Below are 17,205 nucleotides of genomic sequence, written 5' to 3' on the forward strand. Positions count from 1 at the left end.
CTTTGCCATGTGCATGAGTTTCCTCTTTTATAAGAAATAGGTATAAAGAAACTGCGTATGAAATATGAATAGAATGGTAACCAATCAAAAACCTAAAACAACACAGGCATTAAGGAATTCTGGGAGGAAAATGCACAGCATAATGAAAATGGTTTGGTTTTGTTTTTTTATAATGTGGCTTTGATTTTTTAAAAGTATAGTTAGTTTTCTAAATTAATTCTATTACTGCTTATAAAAACATGGTGGGTTGGGACAAAGAGAAGTTTGTTTTTTTATTTTTTTTCCAAATTATAACAGAAAGCTTATTTAGAAAGTTACAGAGGTAGTAGATCTGAGCCAGCTGGTCCATGTAGGCTCAGTAAACAGGCTACAGAAGCAAAAAAAAGGGCCCTGTGAACTTAAAAGAGGGACGACAAAGGAAAGACACCTTGGGGGAAGTAAAGGGGGACCAGATAGCAGGTGTGCTCTAGAGAGGGAGAGCACCAAGAAGGGCATATTTTTAAAACTGCAATCTCCTTTAAAACTTGAAAGTTCAACTTCTAGAATCAAGAAATATTTATTTTAGTTCTGCTATATTTTACAGAAAGAATTAGGCAAATACTCATCCTCTAAAGTGTTGCAGGCTGAGGCAGTTTTCTGTTGTTTGCTACATTATCTTTGATTTTGTGTTTCAGTGCCAAACCTAAGTCAGAAATCCACGTATCAATGGCCACTCCAGTCAGCGTGTCCATGGAGACTGTGTCCAGTCAAAATAATGATCAGCCCACCATTGCAGTTCCGCCCACCGCTCAACAGCCTCCACCAACCATTCCAACAATGATTGCAGCAGCTAGTCCCCCATCACAACCAGCAGTCACTCTCTCAACCAATCCTGGAGCAGTTGCCATCACTCCACCCATCACTACCATTGCAGCTGCCCCTCTGCCACCAGCGGCTATAGGTGGCAATCCCTCCTCAATTTTGGGCCCTCCAGTACCTGAGATAAAAGTTAAAGAAGAAGTGGAACCAGTGGACATTATGAGGCCAGTTTCTGGTAAGTTCATTCACAGAATACTCTTTATTTTATTTTTTTAAGATTTATTTATTTATTTTCAAAGAGAGGGGAAAGGATGAGAAAGAAAAGGAGAGAAACAGGGACCAAACCCACAACCCAGGCATATATCCTGACCTGAAATCGAACTAGCAACCTTTTTCTTTGCAGGATGTTGCCCAACCATCTGAGCCACCCAGTCAGGGCCACAATACTCTTTGTTGGCAGTTGATTATTCTTCCCCTTTTCCTAATGCTCCTGAGAGCCAAAATTATGTTACCCTCAGCCAGAAACACTGACTCCTCCATTCACATTTTAAATTTGCATTTTATTAGTTTTTTATAAATAGAAGCTCCTTTTGAAAACTAAAACCATTTTGCTTATTTTAGAAATAATTTTATTTCTTACCAAATCATGAACAAGATTACTGTTTCCCCAAGGATATTTGTGTATCCTTTAATATAGTTTCTTTGTATTCATTAAGAAAATATCACCATGTAAGAAGGGTCAAGACACACTTAGCTCAGTACTGATTATTTACAATTTATTCCTTGCATATTTTTGTTACCTTATGCAGTAAAGTAAGATTTATGTTGTTGAAAATACTCTCTTGATAAACTTATATGTGATTATTAAAATCTTAAAATTATTCTTTACTCCTTTTCCTCTTCTTGACTGTAAACTTCCATTTTGTGAAAGGCAGGCCACTTTGGAGGTTTTCTTTTCACTAGTTTTTGTTTTTGTTCTTAATAATTTATTGTGGATCTTGTTTTTTATAACTACAGAAGTAACATTCAGTGTAAGAAATTTATAAAATACAGACAAAGTCAAAATGGAAAAAGCACACAATTCCATCATCTGGGAGCTAGTACTCCAGCAAGTTTGACAAACAGCAAAATAAAGCAGGGAGAAAATATAAGGGAAAGATAGGGCTGGAGCTGTGAGTTTTAAAAGACTTTTAAAGGGAAGACCTACTGAGAAAGTGGTCTTTAAGTTGAGACATTAAAGAGGTGAAGGGAAAAGAGTATTCCAAACCGAGACAGCACTAAGTGTAAGAGCCCTAAAATACCAGCATGCCTGGTGTGCTCAAAGAATAGCAGAGGCACAAGTAAATGGAACTAAGTGTGTGAGGAAGTGGTAGAAGACAAAGGTGAGAGAAACAGGGTCATGACTATGAGAGCTTATGGTCCATTGTGAGGATATGGGCTTTCCAGAGGTTGGTAGGAACTGTTGGAGGGTTTTGAGCAGAGGAGGGGCTTGAGGTTACTTTCATTTTTAACAGACCACTCTGGCTGCTGTCTACAGAAAAGACTGGAAACAAGGATAGAATTGGGGAGACTTATTAGAGGCTATTGCATTAATTGCAGGGAACAATGAAGACTTCAACCAGGGTAGTAGCAACAGAAGTGGTATGAAGTGGTTGGATTTTAGGTACATTTTAAAAGTAGAACTGAAAGGATTTCTTTCACGATTGGATGTTGACTGTGCGAGAACAGTGTCAGATCAGGGTCAACGACAACATTTTGTCTTAGTAACAGGAAGCATGGAGTTGCCATCAGCTGAGATAGAGAAGGTTGTAGGAGGACCACATTTTATAGGGTGATACTAGGAATTAGTTTTTGACATGGTAAGTTTGAGGTTATCTGTTAGACCTCCAGATGGAGACATCAGGTAGGTAGTTGGATCTATGAGCCTGGCTTTTGGACTAGAAGATGAAGTTGCAGGCATAAACTAGGAGTTGCCATTGTATATGTTAACTCTGTTTAAAGCCATGAACCTGGATAAGATAACTTAAAGAATGAGTGCATATAAAAAAACAGAACCAGTTATAGACCGAACTCCTCTAGGGCACTGCACTTTCTGAGGAGGGAGAAGAAGCAGAAGCAAGCAAAGGGGACTGAATAAGGGAGCTAGAGTGGTAAAAATAAAATTTGGAATATGTGATGTCCTGAAAAGCCAGGACAAAACTATTTCAGGGAAAAGCAAGTAACCAGCTGGATCACATGCTGTTGAAAGCTCAATTAAGATAAGGACTTAGGCCCTAATGATGTGGCTCAGTTGGGCGTTGTTCTACAGAGCAAAAGGTCTGGTTCAATTCCCAATCAGGGCCCATGCCTGAGTTATGGGTTTGGTTCCTGGTCCGGGAGCATGTGAGAGGCAACTGATTTATGTTTCTCTCCCTCTCTTTCTCTATTCCTTCCCTACTCTCCTAAAATTAAAAAAAAAATTTTTTTAATTAAAAAAAAATAAGGACCCAGAGGGTATTATGCTGAGTGAAATAAGTCAGTCAAAGAAGGACAAATATCATATGATTTTACTTATATGTGGAATCTAAAGGAAAATACAGAACAGAAACAGATTCATAGATACAGAGAACAGACCAATGGTTGCTAGAGGGAAGGGGATTGGGTGACTAGATGCAAAAGGTGAAGGGGCTGAGAAGTATAGATTGGAAGTTACAGAATAGTCATAGGGATCTAAATTACAGCATAGGATAGTCAGTGATATGTAATAACTATGTATAGTGCCAACTGGGTACAGGAAATATCAGTGGGAACACTTTGTGAAGTACACGCTTGTCTAACCACTGTGCTGTACACCTGAAAGTAAAACAAAATAATATTGAATATAAATTGAATGAGCCCTGGCTGGTGTGGCTCAGTGGATTGAATGCCACCCTGAAAGCCAAAAGGTCGCCAGTTCCATTACCAGTCAGGGCCTGGGTTGTAGGCCAGGTCCCCAATTGGGGACATAAGAGAGGCAACTGATTGATGTATCTCTCACATGTTGATGTTTCTCTCCCTCTCTTTCTCCCTCCCTTCCCCTCTCTCTAAAAATAAGTAAGTGAAATCTTAAAAATAAGTAAATAAAAGGACCTACACAGTGACCATTGGATTTAGCAACATAGAGGTTGTGAAGATCTTGAGAAGAGCAATTTTCATGTAATGATATTGGTCAAAGTATGATTGGGGGTGAATTCAAGAGAAAGCGTGGAGAGAAGCATTGGAGACAATGAGTACAAGCAATACTTGAGGAATTCGTTATAAAGGGAAGGGTAGTATCTGAAGGGAAACGATGCCAGAGAGTTATTTTTAAGATGGAACAAATAACAGTTCTGTATGGGAATAATCCAGTAGAGGGGAAATAACTGATGATTCAGGAAAAGGAAGTGAGAATTCCTGGAGCAGTGTCTGAGGACATGCGTATGAGTGGCATCTATTGTGTACCTGAAGGGAGAAAGGAATATATGGTCACAAGTAAGTAGGTAGATGAGGTTGTGGGAATTTATGGACATTTTCTTCTAATTGTTTTGTTTTGTTTTGTTTTTAAGTTGTTGAATGAGTACAGTGAAATGGGAGAAGGGACAGTGATTAAATCAAGTAAATAAAATTGATGTTAGAATTAAAACCCAGTTATCAGAGGATAACTAACTGTCAGCAAAAAATGGTAGAGTTAATAGGTAGTACTTCCTAGTGGGGGCTAGAGATTGTTGGAGACTGGTTACTAAGAGGAGTGACCTGGAATGATAGTTGGTTTTGGCTAGAGAATCAGGTGCTAGAAATTGAGATGAGATGAGATGACAGTGTTTAACGTATGCCTATTGGAAGTGGGTGGCAGAGGTAGGGTGGAGGAAAAGGATGGCACAAGTATATGGGAGAGTGAAAAACCAGAGTAGAAATGAACTTTTAAGCATGATTTTTAAGTTCCCAGATGTATGATCCATACAAGTTCAAATGAATGTTTCCTTCACACTATGAATGCCATGTATCTGAAGGCAGTGTACTGTGGTAGTTACATAGTACACGCTCTGAAACCAGACTGCCTTTGTCAGCTCCCAGCTCTGCCACTTGGGACTTGCATGATTTGTGCCTTATCTTCTTACCTTTAAATTGGAGATAATAAAATAATGCCTACTAATTCAGATTATTTTTAATATTATATGATTTAATAGGTTAACTTCTAGGAATTAATGCTCAAAGGCTTGAAAAGTAGTGGCTTGAACATGTAAGGTTTTATTGTCTCTTGGAGCAAATGCTGAGACAGGCAGTCCATAAAATCATTAGGGTTCCGGGCTTGAACCACCCCTAGAATTTGATTCGAGATAGCTGCTAGAACTCTTTAACTATCACATCTCAGTTCCAGAGTCACGATAAGAAGACAAGGAATCGGAGGCCATGCCTTCCTATCTTTTAAGGTAACTTCTTAGAAAATGCTACAAAACACTTCTATTTTTATTTCATACGGCCACACCCAACTGTCAGGGAAGCTAGTAAATATAGTGTTGCAGTTCAGTGGCAGTGTACTCCTCTAAAAGTGAGAGTCCTCGTGCTACAGAAGGTGAAGTTGTGAAGTATTAGGAAGCAGTTGGCAGCGTCTTCTACAATTAGTGCTTAGCATAGTGCTGGGAACAAAGGAAAGCTCCATAAATATTCCTCGTTTCTAATTATTCATTCTCATTGGTGGAAATCGGAGGAAGCTTTCCGTTATATTTGGGTTCTCATACACGTGTTGTGCTCTTTTTCCTACAACAGCAGTTCCTCCACTGGCTACCAGCACTATGTCACCATCTCTTGCATTGCTGGCTAACAACCTGTCCATGCCCACCAGTGACCTACCACCTGGTGCCTCCCCAAGGAAAAAGCCTCGAAAGCAACAGCATGTTATTTCTACAGAAGAAGGGGATATGATGGAGACAAACAGCACTGATGATGAGAAGTCCACCACCAAGAGTCTTCTGGTGAAGGCTGAGAAGCGCAAGTCTCCACCCAAGGAGTATATTGGTAATGGTCATTTGGACTAACTGTTGTCATGTGAAGCCTTCCCACTTCAGTCAGGGGTCAGACCCTGAAGCTGTTTACATACTCAGGTTTCACTTAAGGCTCACTTATTGGAACTATACCTTGAGGATTGTGGCGAATAAATAATAAGCTACTTAATGTTCTTTTTCATTGCTTTTGAATAGATGAAGAAGGTGTGAGGTATGTCCCAGTGCGTCCAAGACCTCCCATTACTTTGCTCCGTCACTATCGGAACCCCTGGAAAGCTGCTTACCACCACTTTCAGCGATACAGTGATGTTCGGGTCAAAGGTTAGCTTCCCCAGAAACATCCAATGTTAATGCATGAAATTGGTCTTTCACTTGCCTGTGTCACAATTATAGTAGAATAAACAGAATCACAATTTTTTGTTTCTAAAAAAAATACCCTGAGTTTTTGTTATAAAAACTTAAGTGTTTAACTTAGGCATAATGTGCATTTGAGTATAAAATTTGAAAAATTATCTTTTGCCTGAGAAAGCTATGTGTACTTTATTGGAATCCCAGTCTAATGAATAAGTGACAACATTGTTTTTAGTAAAATTTGTGTGTTACCAGCTCCTGAAGTGGTGGCAGGTGACCTCGTTAGCCCTCAGAATAGTTGTGGAAAGGGCTGTACTAGATTATTTGACGTAATCCATAATAGCTCCTAGAATGCTCAGATGTGCATGCGTCATAAGCCCCAGGAAGTTTTATTTTCCAAAAGACCACCTTTTATTTAACATATGTGTAACTCTTGGAATGGTCCAAGGCAAAGCCTCAATAAATGTTTTTGTTGTTAAGAATAACATTTTGATAAAGCCACATGTGATAAAAATGGCTCATAGTACTTTGTAAATATTTATACCTATAGACTTTGTCATTAATCTCAAATATAATCATTGCACAAAGAAGTTAAGTTTTCAAAGAGTTGGTCATATTTCCCATTCCCTCATTTAATTTCTGTTTGGAAACTTCTCCAAGAATTTCCTTGTGACCTCAAGATTAGTCAGAGCTGGGTGGTACTGACTTCTCTCTATGAGCAGGTGTAAAGATCTTGACAGTTCATTTCTGAATGGGCATACAGACACATTTTTCAGCTCTCTTCCTCATGAGTGTACACCCTTAGGTTTGAAAAATGGATGAGATTTCCAAAGGTCAGAGAATGCTGGTCTATGGTGGAAGCAGGATATGGAGTACTACATCTCTTCATGCCACAAGAATTCCATATGATAGCAGTAAAACAGTTAAAGGTTTCCCTAGTAACATAAAGATTCTTACTGCTTATTAGTACTTACTCTTTATAACTGTATGTAATGATTTCTCAAGTCTTCTATTTGAATAGGTACATATTAATTGCTTTGAGCCAAGTCTTTTGACTATTAAGATTTAGTTGAACTGCTTTGCCTAAGCTTTAAGTCATATTCATAAAAATAAAGATGGAATAATAAGAATTGGTCAGGTATTTCACAGGTAGGAAAGAAAAGAAACAGGATCAAGCACAGGAAACAAACAGAAAATAAATAATAACATGGCAGACTAAATCTTACATATAAATAATTACCTTAAGCTTTGGCCAGTAGCTTAGTTGGTTGGAGTGTCATCCCACACACCAAAAGATTGTGGGTTCGATTTCTAGTCACGGCACATGCCTAGGTTGCAGGTGCAATCCCCATTTAAGGTGCATACTGGACACAACTAATAAATGTTTCTCTCTTTCCCCTCTGTTCCTCCCTGCCATTCTCTCTCTCTAAAATCAATAAACATATCCTCAGGTGAGGATTTTTTAAAAATTACCTTAAATGTGAATAGTCTGAACTTACCAGTTAAAACACAAAATGACAGAATGAATGGGAAAAAAAGATCCACATATATTCTGTCTATAAGAAACTCACTTCAAATACAATAACATAGGTAGATTGGCAGATGGAAAAATATATGCAATGCGAACATTTTAAAAAGAGAAGTAGCTATGTTAACATCAAATAAAAGACTTCAGAGGAAAGAAAATTACTAGAGACAAAGAAGGACATTGCCTACTGTTAAAAAATGTAGAGGCAACAAAAACCAGGAACTTTAGAATACATGAAGCAAAAACAAAATAGAGCTGAAAGAAGAAATAGGCAAATATGCCTGATAGTGAAAACTTCATCACCCCATTCTCAGCAATTGATAGAAGTACTTGACAAAATCAGCAAAGACATAGAAGACCTCAATACCACAAACCAACATCTAATTAACATCTATACAACACTTGAACAACAGCAGAAAATACATATTTTCTCATGTATGCACATAAACATGTAAAGATAGACAGTATCTTGGATCAGAAAGCAAACCTCAACAGATATAAAAGAATTGAAATCACATAGAGTTATCTTCATTTTCCATAATGGAATCAAATTAGAGACCAATAACAGATAACAAAAAACCTCCAAACCATGGAAATTACACAACACACTTCTGAGTAATGCGTCAAAGAGGAAGTTTCAGTAAATTTTTAAAACTATATAACGTGAATGAAAATGAAAATAAAATGCAGTATAATCAAAATGTGTGGGAGGCAACTAAAGAGGTGCCAACGGGGACATTTTCTAGCACTAAGCGCTTACATTAGAAAAGAAGAAATATCTCAATCAGCGTTCCTACATCAAAAACTGAAAAAGAGCAACATAAACTCAAAGCAGACATAGGGAAGTAAATAGGAAAGCCAGCAGAAATCAGTGAAATTGAAAACGGGGAATAAATAAAGTCAGTAATAAAACAAAAGCTAGTTCTTTGAAAAAAGATCAACAAAATTAAATCGCTAGCAAGACTTAAAAAGATAAAAGAGAAAAGACAAATTACGAATATCAGGAATGAAACAGGATATTACTATATATTGTGCAGCCATTAAAAGCATAAGAAAATAGGCCCTGACTGGTGTGGCTCAGTGGGTCCCACAAATATAAGTGTCCGCCAGTTTGATTCTTGGTCAGGACACATGCCTGGGTTGTGGGCCACGTTCCCAGTTGGGGGTTGTGTGAGAGGCAATCGATCAATGTTTCTCTGGCACATCAGTGTTTCTTTCCCTCTCCCTGCCATCCCCTCTCACTAAAAATAAATAAATCTTTTTTAAAAAAGAATAAGAAAATACTACGAACACCTTTATGTTTCTAAAAGTCAGTGTCTTAAATAAAATGGACCGATTCCTTCAAAACCATGAACTACCAAAACTCTGCCATAAGCAGATAACCTGAATACTCCTTAAACCATTAAGTAAGTTGAATTTATCACTTAAAAGCTTCGAAACAGAAATCTCTAGGCTAAGATACTTTTACTAGGAAGTTCTAGCAAATGTTTAAATGAACAATCAACACCAATTTTTCACAGTCTCTGAAAATATAGGATGGAACACTTTCAGGTTCATTTTCTGAAGTCAGTATTTCCCTGATATAAAGTAAAAGCCAAAGAGAGCATAAATATAGAAAACTACAGGTCAATATTTCTCATGAATATAGAAGCAAAAAATACTGAACAAAATGTTAGTAAATTGGATCCAGTAATAAAATAAATAGAATTTTATACCTTGATCAAGTGGGATTCATTATAGCTATGCAAGTTTGGTTCAGTCTTTGAGAGTTTATTAATTCAACATTATTAACAGGCTGTATTTATTTCCTATGGCTGCCATAACGAAGTACCACAAACTGGAGAGCTTAAAATAAGAGAAATTTATCTCTCATAATTCTGGAGACTAGTAGTCCAAAAACAAGGTATCAGCAGGATCATATACTCTCTGAAGGTTGCCAGCAAACCTTGATAAATTCTGGCTTACAACCGCATCACTCCCATTCTGCCTCCATATTCACATAGAGTTCTTCCCTGTGTGTGTTGATTCTTTCCCTCCTCATGAGACATTGGTCCTTGAACTTAGGGCCCACTTTAATTCAGTGTAACTACTTCCTAACTTGATTACATCTGCAAAGACCCTACTTCCAAATAATATCACATTTTAGGTACCAAGGGTTAGGACTTCAACATATCTTTTGAGGGGAACACAGTCCATTTCTCAACAAAAGCCAAAGAAGAAAAATTACGTGATCATATTAATTGATGCAGAAAAATTATTTGACAAAACTCAACACTTTTTTGTTATAAAAACTTAAAATATAAAAAAATAGTAGAAGAGACTTCTTCAACTTGATAAAAAGTGTACAAAAAACCTCTGATTAACATTATACTTAATGGTGAAAGACTGAATGCTTTCTACCTGAGATTAGCAAAAAAACAAGGCTGTCCTCTCTCACCACTCTTACTCAACGTAGAACTAGAAGTTCTAGCCACACTATAGGCAAGAAAAATAAAAGCGTATGCAGGTTGGAAAGAAATAAATAAAACTAGCCCTATTTGCAGATGACATTATTATCTACATAGTAAATTTCAAGTGATTCTTTGGGGAAAAAACTTCTGGAAATAGTGAGTTCAGCATAGTCACAGGATATGATATTCACAAACAAAAATCAGTTGTAATTTTAGATACTTGGAATGAATTTATGATAAGAGAGACATACAGTGTTCGTGGATCATAAAACATGATATAAAGGTGTCAGTTCTCCCTAGATTAATCAATAGGTATAATACAGTTCTTACTAAAACCCCAGAAAGGCTTTTGTAGACATAGTAAAGCTTATTTTAAACTTTATATGCAAGAGGATAGGAGCTGAATAGCTAAAATAATGAAAAATAAATAATTCTTTATTTTTTTTAGTATATTTTACTGTTTTTACAGTAGTTCCAATATTTTCCCCTCTGCCCAGCACCCCCCTCCAGCAATTCCAGCCCCCTTAGTTCATGTCCATGGGTCATGCATATAAGTTCTTTGGCTTCACCCTTTCCTATATTACTATTAACATCCCCCTGTCTATTTTTTACCAACCGATCATGCTTCTTAGTCCCTGCACCATTTCCCCATTTCTCCCTCACCCCTCTCCCAGCTGATAACCCTCCAAATGATCCCCATAACTGTGATTCTGTTCCTATTCTGTTTTGCTTAGTTGGATTTTGTTTTTATTTTTTAGATTCAGTTGTTGATAGTTGTGAATTTGTTGTCGTTTTAGTGTTCATAGTTTTGATCTTTTTCTTAAGCAAGGTCCTTTGACATTTCATAGAATAATTGATTGGTGATGATGAACTCCTTTAGCTTCACCTTGTCTGGAAAGCACTTCATCTGCCCTTCCACTCCAAATGATAGCTTTGCTGGATAGAGTAATCCTGGTTGCAGCTTGCTTTTCATCATATTGAATACTGCTTGCCAGTCCCTTCTTGCCTGCAAAGTGTCCTCTGAGAAATCAGCTAACAGTCCAATAGGCACCACCCCGTAGGCAACTCTCTGCCTCTCTCTTGCTGCCCCCAGAACTTTGTCGTTATCTTTCACCTTTGGAATCTCAGTCATGATGCGTCCTGGTGTGGTCCCCTCTGGGTCCAGCTCGCCCAGGACCCTCCGTCCTTCCCAGACCTGTATATCCATCTCCTTCACAAAAGTTGGAATGTTTTCCTCATTTTTTTCAATTCTTGCTTCCTCATTCTGCACTGGTTGACTGTTTTTTTCTTCCTTATGCTCCAAATCATTGATTTGAACCCCGGTTTCCTTCCCTTCACCATTGGTTTTGTGTGGATTTTCCTTCGTTTCACTTAGCACAGCCTTCACTTCTCTTATGCGTTTGCCATCCTCAAGCATATCTGTCAAGCCTGTGGGTAGCTTTATCACCAGTGTTTTGAATTCTTTGTCTCTTAGGTTGTCTTATTTCCTCATCTGTTAGTTTGGCTATCTCCTCGTCGCTTAGTTCTCCTTCTCCAACTGGAACCTTGATCCGTTCCTCCTTTTGGGCCATACTTCTCTGTCGCCTCATCTTGACAGGCTCCTGTGTTTGTCTGCCTCAGCGTCCCAGGTAGAGCTGTCACTCCTGTTAACGTTGTAAGGGGCGGAGCCTTAGGGATTCATCAGTACAGGGTGACCTGTTTCACCACCTTGTGGCGCTGTATGTGGGGAAGGGTCTGAGAGGGAACAATGCCGCCAGCCCAGCACTCACCCCTTTTCCAGCCTCCTCTCCTACTTCCACAGCGGACTGGTGCCCCTCTAGCCGCTGCCCTGGCCGTCGTTCCCAGAGTGGGTGGCTCTGCAGACATTCTAGGACCATGGGGGCCCTTTAAACAAGTGGACTCTGCTGAGACTTGCAGCTTACACCTTCACCCCAACCCCCACTGGTCTGCACAGTCAGAAGCAATGAGGCTTGATTTTCCCCGGTGCTGGAACTGTGAGAAGCGAGGTCCGGTGAGGAGCTGGGAGCACTCCCCAGGTGTCCCTCCTGACTTTTTAAAACATGTGACTGTGCTTTCTGCTGGGCTGCCCCTGCCACCGATGCTGCTGCCACCACAACACCGCGTCCTCTCTGTCCCGGCTTCGCCCCTCTTACCTGTCTGGATGAGCACCTCTTCTTTATATCTTTGTTTGCTGGACTTCCATGCAGTTTGATCTTCTAGGACTTCTGGTTGTTTCCAGTCCTGAGGTAGCTGCATTCCTTCCCAGCCGTGGAGGGATACGCAGCATGTCTGTCCACACCTCCATCTTGTCTGGAAGGAGAAATAATTCTTAGCACTATTAAAGCCTATAATTTAGCTCCAGCAATCATAACAGTGATACATATTTGTGGAGGGACAAACCTATAAATGACTGTAATAGAACAGAAAACACAGAAATAAATCCACAGAAATATGCTCAACTGATTTTTTTATTTTTATTTTTATTTTTTATTTTTTATTTTTTTTTATTTTGGTTTTTCAATTACAGTTGTCCCCTTTTCCCCTAATTTCTCTCCCCCACCCAACCCACCCCCTCTCCCGCAATCATATCCCTCCCCGTTGTCCATGTCCATGAGTCTTTTATACAGGCTCTTTAATTAAACCCATCCCTTACTTATCCCCCTTCTCTCCCTCCCCCCTCCCCCCTATTGACTGCTATTCTGCTCTTTGTTCTATTTAGTTCCTTTGTTTGTGTTGTTCTTTAGTTTCCTGTATTAGGTGATATCATATGGTATTTTTCTTTCTTTGCCTGGCTTATTTCACTAAGCATAATTCTCTCTAGTTCCATCCATGTTGTTGCAAATGGCAGGAGTTCCTTCTTTCTTTCTGCTACATAGTATTCCATTGTGTAAATGTACCACAGTTTTTTGATCCACTCATCTACAGATGGGCACCTAGGTTGTTTCCAGCACTTAGCTATTGTAAACAGTGCTGCAATGAACATAGGAGTGCATAAGTTCTCTTGAATTGGTGTTTCAAGATTCTTCGGGTACAATCCCAGCAGTGGAGTCGCTGGTTCAAAAGGCAGTTCCATTTTTAATCTTTTGAGGTAATTCCATACTGTTCTCCATAGTGGCTGCACCAGTCTGCATTCCCACCAACAGTGCAGTAGGGTTCCCGTTTCTCCACATCCTCGCCAGCACTTGTTGCTTGTTGATTCGTTGATGATGGCCATTCTGACTGGTGTAAAATGGTATCTCATTGTGGTTTTTATTTGCATCCCCCCGATGGCTAATGATGTTGAGCATTTTTTCATGTGTCTATGGACCTTCTGTATGTCCTCTTCGGAGAAGTGTCTGTTCAGATCCCCCGCCCATCCTTTAATTGGGTCGCCTGTTTTCTTGATGTTGAGTCGTATCAGCTCTTTATATATTTTGGAAATCAGTCCCCTGTCTGTGATGTCATCGGCAAATATGTTCTCCCATATGGTTGGTTTCCTTTTCATCTTGTTGATGTTTTCTTCTGCTGAGCAGAAACTCTTCAGTTAGATGTAATCCCATTTATTTATTTTTTCCTTTATTTCTCTTGCTTTAGGAGATGTATCCGTGAAGAGATTGTTACGTGAGATATCTGATATTTTCTTGCCTATGTTTTCCTCTAGGACTTCCATGGTGCCACGGCCTACGTCCAAGTCTTTGATCCATCCTGAGTTTATTCTTGTGTGTGGTGTAAGCTGGTGGTCTAGTTTCATTTTTTTGCAGGTCCCTGTCCAGTTCTCCCAGCACCACCCGTTAAAGAGGCTCTTCTCACTCCATTTTATGTTCCCTCCTCCCTTATCAAAGATTAGTTGACCATAGAGGCCTGGGTTTATTTCTGGTCTCTCTATTCTGCTCCACTGATCCACATGTCCGTTCTTATGCCAGTACCATACTGCTTTGATTACAGTGGCCTTGTAGTATTGTTTGATATCTGGTGTTGTGATTCCTCCTGCTGTGTTCTTCTGTCTCAAGATTGCTTTTGCTATTCGGGGTCTTTTTTGGTTCCATATGAATTTATGGAGTATTTGTTCTAGGTCAGTGAAATATGTCATTGGTATTTTAATAGGGATTGCATCGAATCTGTAAATTGCTTTGGGTAGTATGGCCATTTTGATGATGTTGATTCTTCCCATCCAAGAATATGGTATTTGCTTCCGTTTATTTGTATCTTCCTTAATTTCTTTCTTCAATGTTACGTAATTTTCAGAGTACAGGTCTTTTATCTCTCTGGTTAGGTTTACTCCTAGATACTTTATTTTTCTTGTTGCTGTAGTAAATGGTATTTTCTTTTTTGTCTCTGTCTCTGATATTTTATTGTTGGTATACAGAAATGCCTTAGATTTCTGTATATTTATTTTGTACCCTGCTATTTTGCCAAATTCACTTATTAAATCGAGTAGTCTTTTAGTGGGAGTTTATAGGGTTTTCTAGGTATACTATCATGTCATCTGCATATAATGATAGTTTTACTTCTTCTTTCCAAATTTGGATGCCTTTTATTTCTTTTTCTTGTCCGATTGCTGTGGCTAGGACTTCCAACACTATGCCATCCTTTCTTTAATGTGACGTGATCATCATACCTTCCTTCTTCACTCATGCTTTCCTTTCATTCTTTGAATATATTTATAATGGCTACTTTGAAATCTTTCTCTGATAAGTGTGACATCTGGTCATTCTCACAAGCAGTTTCTGTTGCCTGCTTTTTCCCCATTTATGACTCATACTTCCTGTTTCTTTTGCATAATTCATAATTTTTTGTAGAACACTGGACATTTTATACAATATATTGTAGCACTTCTGAGTACTGCACCTCCACCCTAGGTTTGTTATCGTTGTTTGCTTCTTAATTTGTATACGGTAGTCCCTGTCTATATCATGGTTCACTTATTGTGGCCTCACTGTATCGCGGATTTTTGTAAATATTATATTTAATTATTTATCACGGATTTTTCTCTATATCACGGGATTTTGCGGTACTGTATACGTGTGTTGTTAAAATTACATAGGTTTAAGAGTGTAGCATATGTTTAAGAACATAAGTAGTGTTTATAAAAGTGTGGAAAAGGTTAATAAGGGACTGGGAACGGTTTATAAGAGTATGGGAAGGGTTTATAAAACCTTAAAAATATATAAATACTAAAATAAATGTAAGGTTACTACTTTGCGGATTTTCACCTATTGTGGGGGGTTCTAGAACGTAATACCCGCGATCGCGTCGCGTCGGCAGCCGTCCGTCTCGAGAGACGATGGCGTAGCTTCTTGAGAGTCTATCTGCACCGCCGAGAATGGCTGTGCAGTCCGACTCGGGAGTGACAATCCCTGCCACACTTGTTACAGGTGAAGGCAGATGGCCGTTGTTGCTGCTGTTGACGCTTCTTCCACCTTGATCTTTTCTGGACCGCCTCCTCGTTGCGCGCAGCCTCTGCACGTGACGTACCTTGCCTGACCGCGAGCCTCCAGGCTAGGCGGTCATCTGAACTTCCCATGTGTTGAGATTGATGGAGCATTGTGTCATGTCCTTTTTGCAGATGTCTTTGAACCGCAGTTTTGGGCGCCCTGTCATCCTCTTGCCTTCTGCTAGCTCGCCGTAGAGGAGGTCTTTGGGGATACGGCCTGCATCCATTCTTTTGACATGGCCGAGCCACCTGAGGCGTCTCTCGCTAAGAACTGCATGCAAACTGCTCATATTGGCTCGCTTCAGCACCTCGGTGTTGGGGACCTTATCCTGCCAGGCGACATGCAGGACGCGTCGCAGGCACCTCATGTGGAAGCTGTTGAGTTTCCTTTCGTGCCTTGCGTAGGTGGTCCACGTCTCGCTGCCATAGAGGAGAGTGCTGAGTACGCAGGCTTGGTAGATGCGCAGTCTGGTTTTCTCAGTGAGGCTGGAATTGTTCCACGCTCGCCGGTTCAGTCTGGCCATAACTGTGGCTGCCCTGGCGATTCTCCGGTTGACCTCCAAGTCGACTGACAGAGAGCTCGAGATGGTGGACCCGAGGTAAGTGAAGTCGTTGACAACCTCCAGGGTGTACCCGTCGATGGTGATGCATGGGGGAGTCCCTGTGCCTTGAGCCATAACATTCGTCTTCGTCAGGCTGATGGCTAGTCCGAACTCCTTGCATGCGTGGGAAAGGCAAGTGACTAGCTGCTGGAGTCCCTCTTCGGAGTGTGATGTCAAAGCTGCGTCGTCGGCGAAGAGCATCTCACGGATGAGCACCTCTTTGACTTTGTTCTTGGCTCGTAGACGGGCCAGGTTGTAGAGCTTGCCATCGGATCTGGTGTGAATGAAGACACCCTCGCTGCAGTCCTTAAAGGCGTATTGGAGGAGCATGGAGAAGAAGATTCCGAACAGCGTAGGCGCGAGGACGCAGCCCTGCTTTACTCCGCTGCTGACTGGGAAGGCCTCAGAGGTTGCGCCGTTGTAGGACACCGTGCTGTGCATGTTGTCGTGAAAGGACATGACCACAGCAAGCAGATGTGGTGGACAGCCAATCTTCCGTAGCAAGCTGAAGAGACCGCTTCGACTGACCAGATCAAACGCCTTCGTAAGGTCGATAAAGGCGAGGTAGAGTGGTTTATGCTGCTCGTGACACTTCTCCTGCAGCTGGCGTAGGGAGAAGATCATGTCCACTGTTGATCGGCCAGCTCTGAAGCCACACTGGGACTCTGGGTAGACGCGGGAAGCAAGGGTCTGCAGGCGGGCAAGAGCGACCCGGGCGAATACTTTGCCGACGACGCTGAGGAGAGAGATGCCCCGGTAGTTGTTGCAGTCGCTGCGGTCTCCTTTGTTCTTGTACATGGTGATAATGTTGGCATCTCTCATATCCTGGGGGATGTAACCCTCCTTCCAGCAGCGACAGAGTAGATGGTGGAGCGGCTGTAGCGGGACTGGTTTCCCGCTCTTTAGGATTTCTGGAGGGATTCCGTCGCTTCCTGGTGCTTTCCTGCAAGCGAGGCGGTCGATGGCTTTGCTGAGCTCTGCCGCAGTAGGTGGGGTGTCTAGCTCCTCCATGACTGGTAGGTCTGGGATGGCGTTAAGAGCAGTGTCTGTTACGGTGTTCTTC

At 40.6% G+C, this 17,205-nt stretch overlaps 1 protein-coding gene across 6 annotated transcripts in view; it reads left to right on the forward strand.

The window, feature by feature from the left end:
• SAP130 (Sin3A associated protein 130) overlaps positions 1-17,205 on the forward strand; it is a 120,279-nt gene that overhangs the window by 87,139 nt on the left and 15,935 nt on the right. For all 6 annotated transcript variants that reach the window (XM_090278881.1, XM_090278895.1, XM_090278893.1 and 3 more), the window contains 3 exons: positions 675-1,033; positions 5,563-5,811; positions 5,994-6,119. In XM_090278881.1, coding sequence (XP_090135007.1) covers positions 675-1,033; positions 5,563-5,811; positions 5,994-6,119 — 734 coding nt within the window. The remainder of the gene's footprint in view (positions 1-674; positions 1,034-5,562; positions 5,812-5,993; positions 6,120-17,205) is intronic.

This window comes from Furipterus horrens, unplaced genomic scaffold (genome assembly GCF_987537825.1).
Source record: "Furipterus horrens unplaced genomic scaffold, mFurHor1.1.pri manual_scaffold_1, whole genome shotgun sequence".
NCBI lineage: Eukaryota > Metazoa > Chordata > Mammalia > Chiroptera > Furipteridae > Furipterus > Furipterus horrens.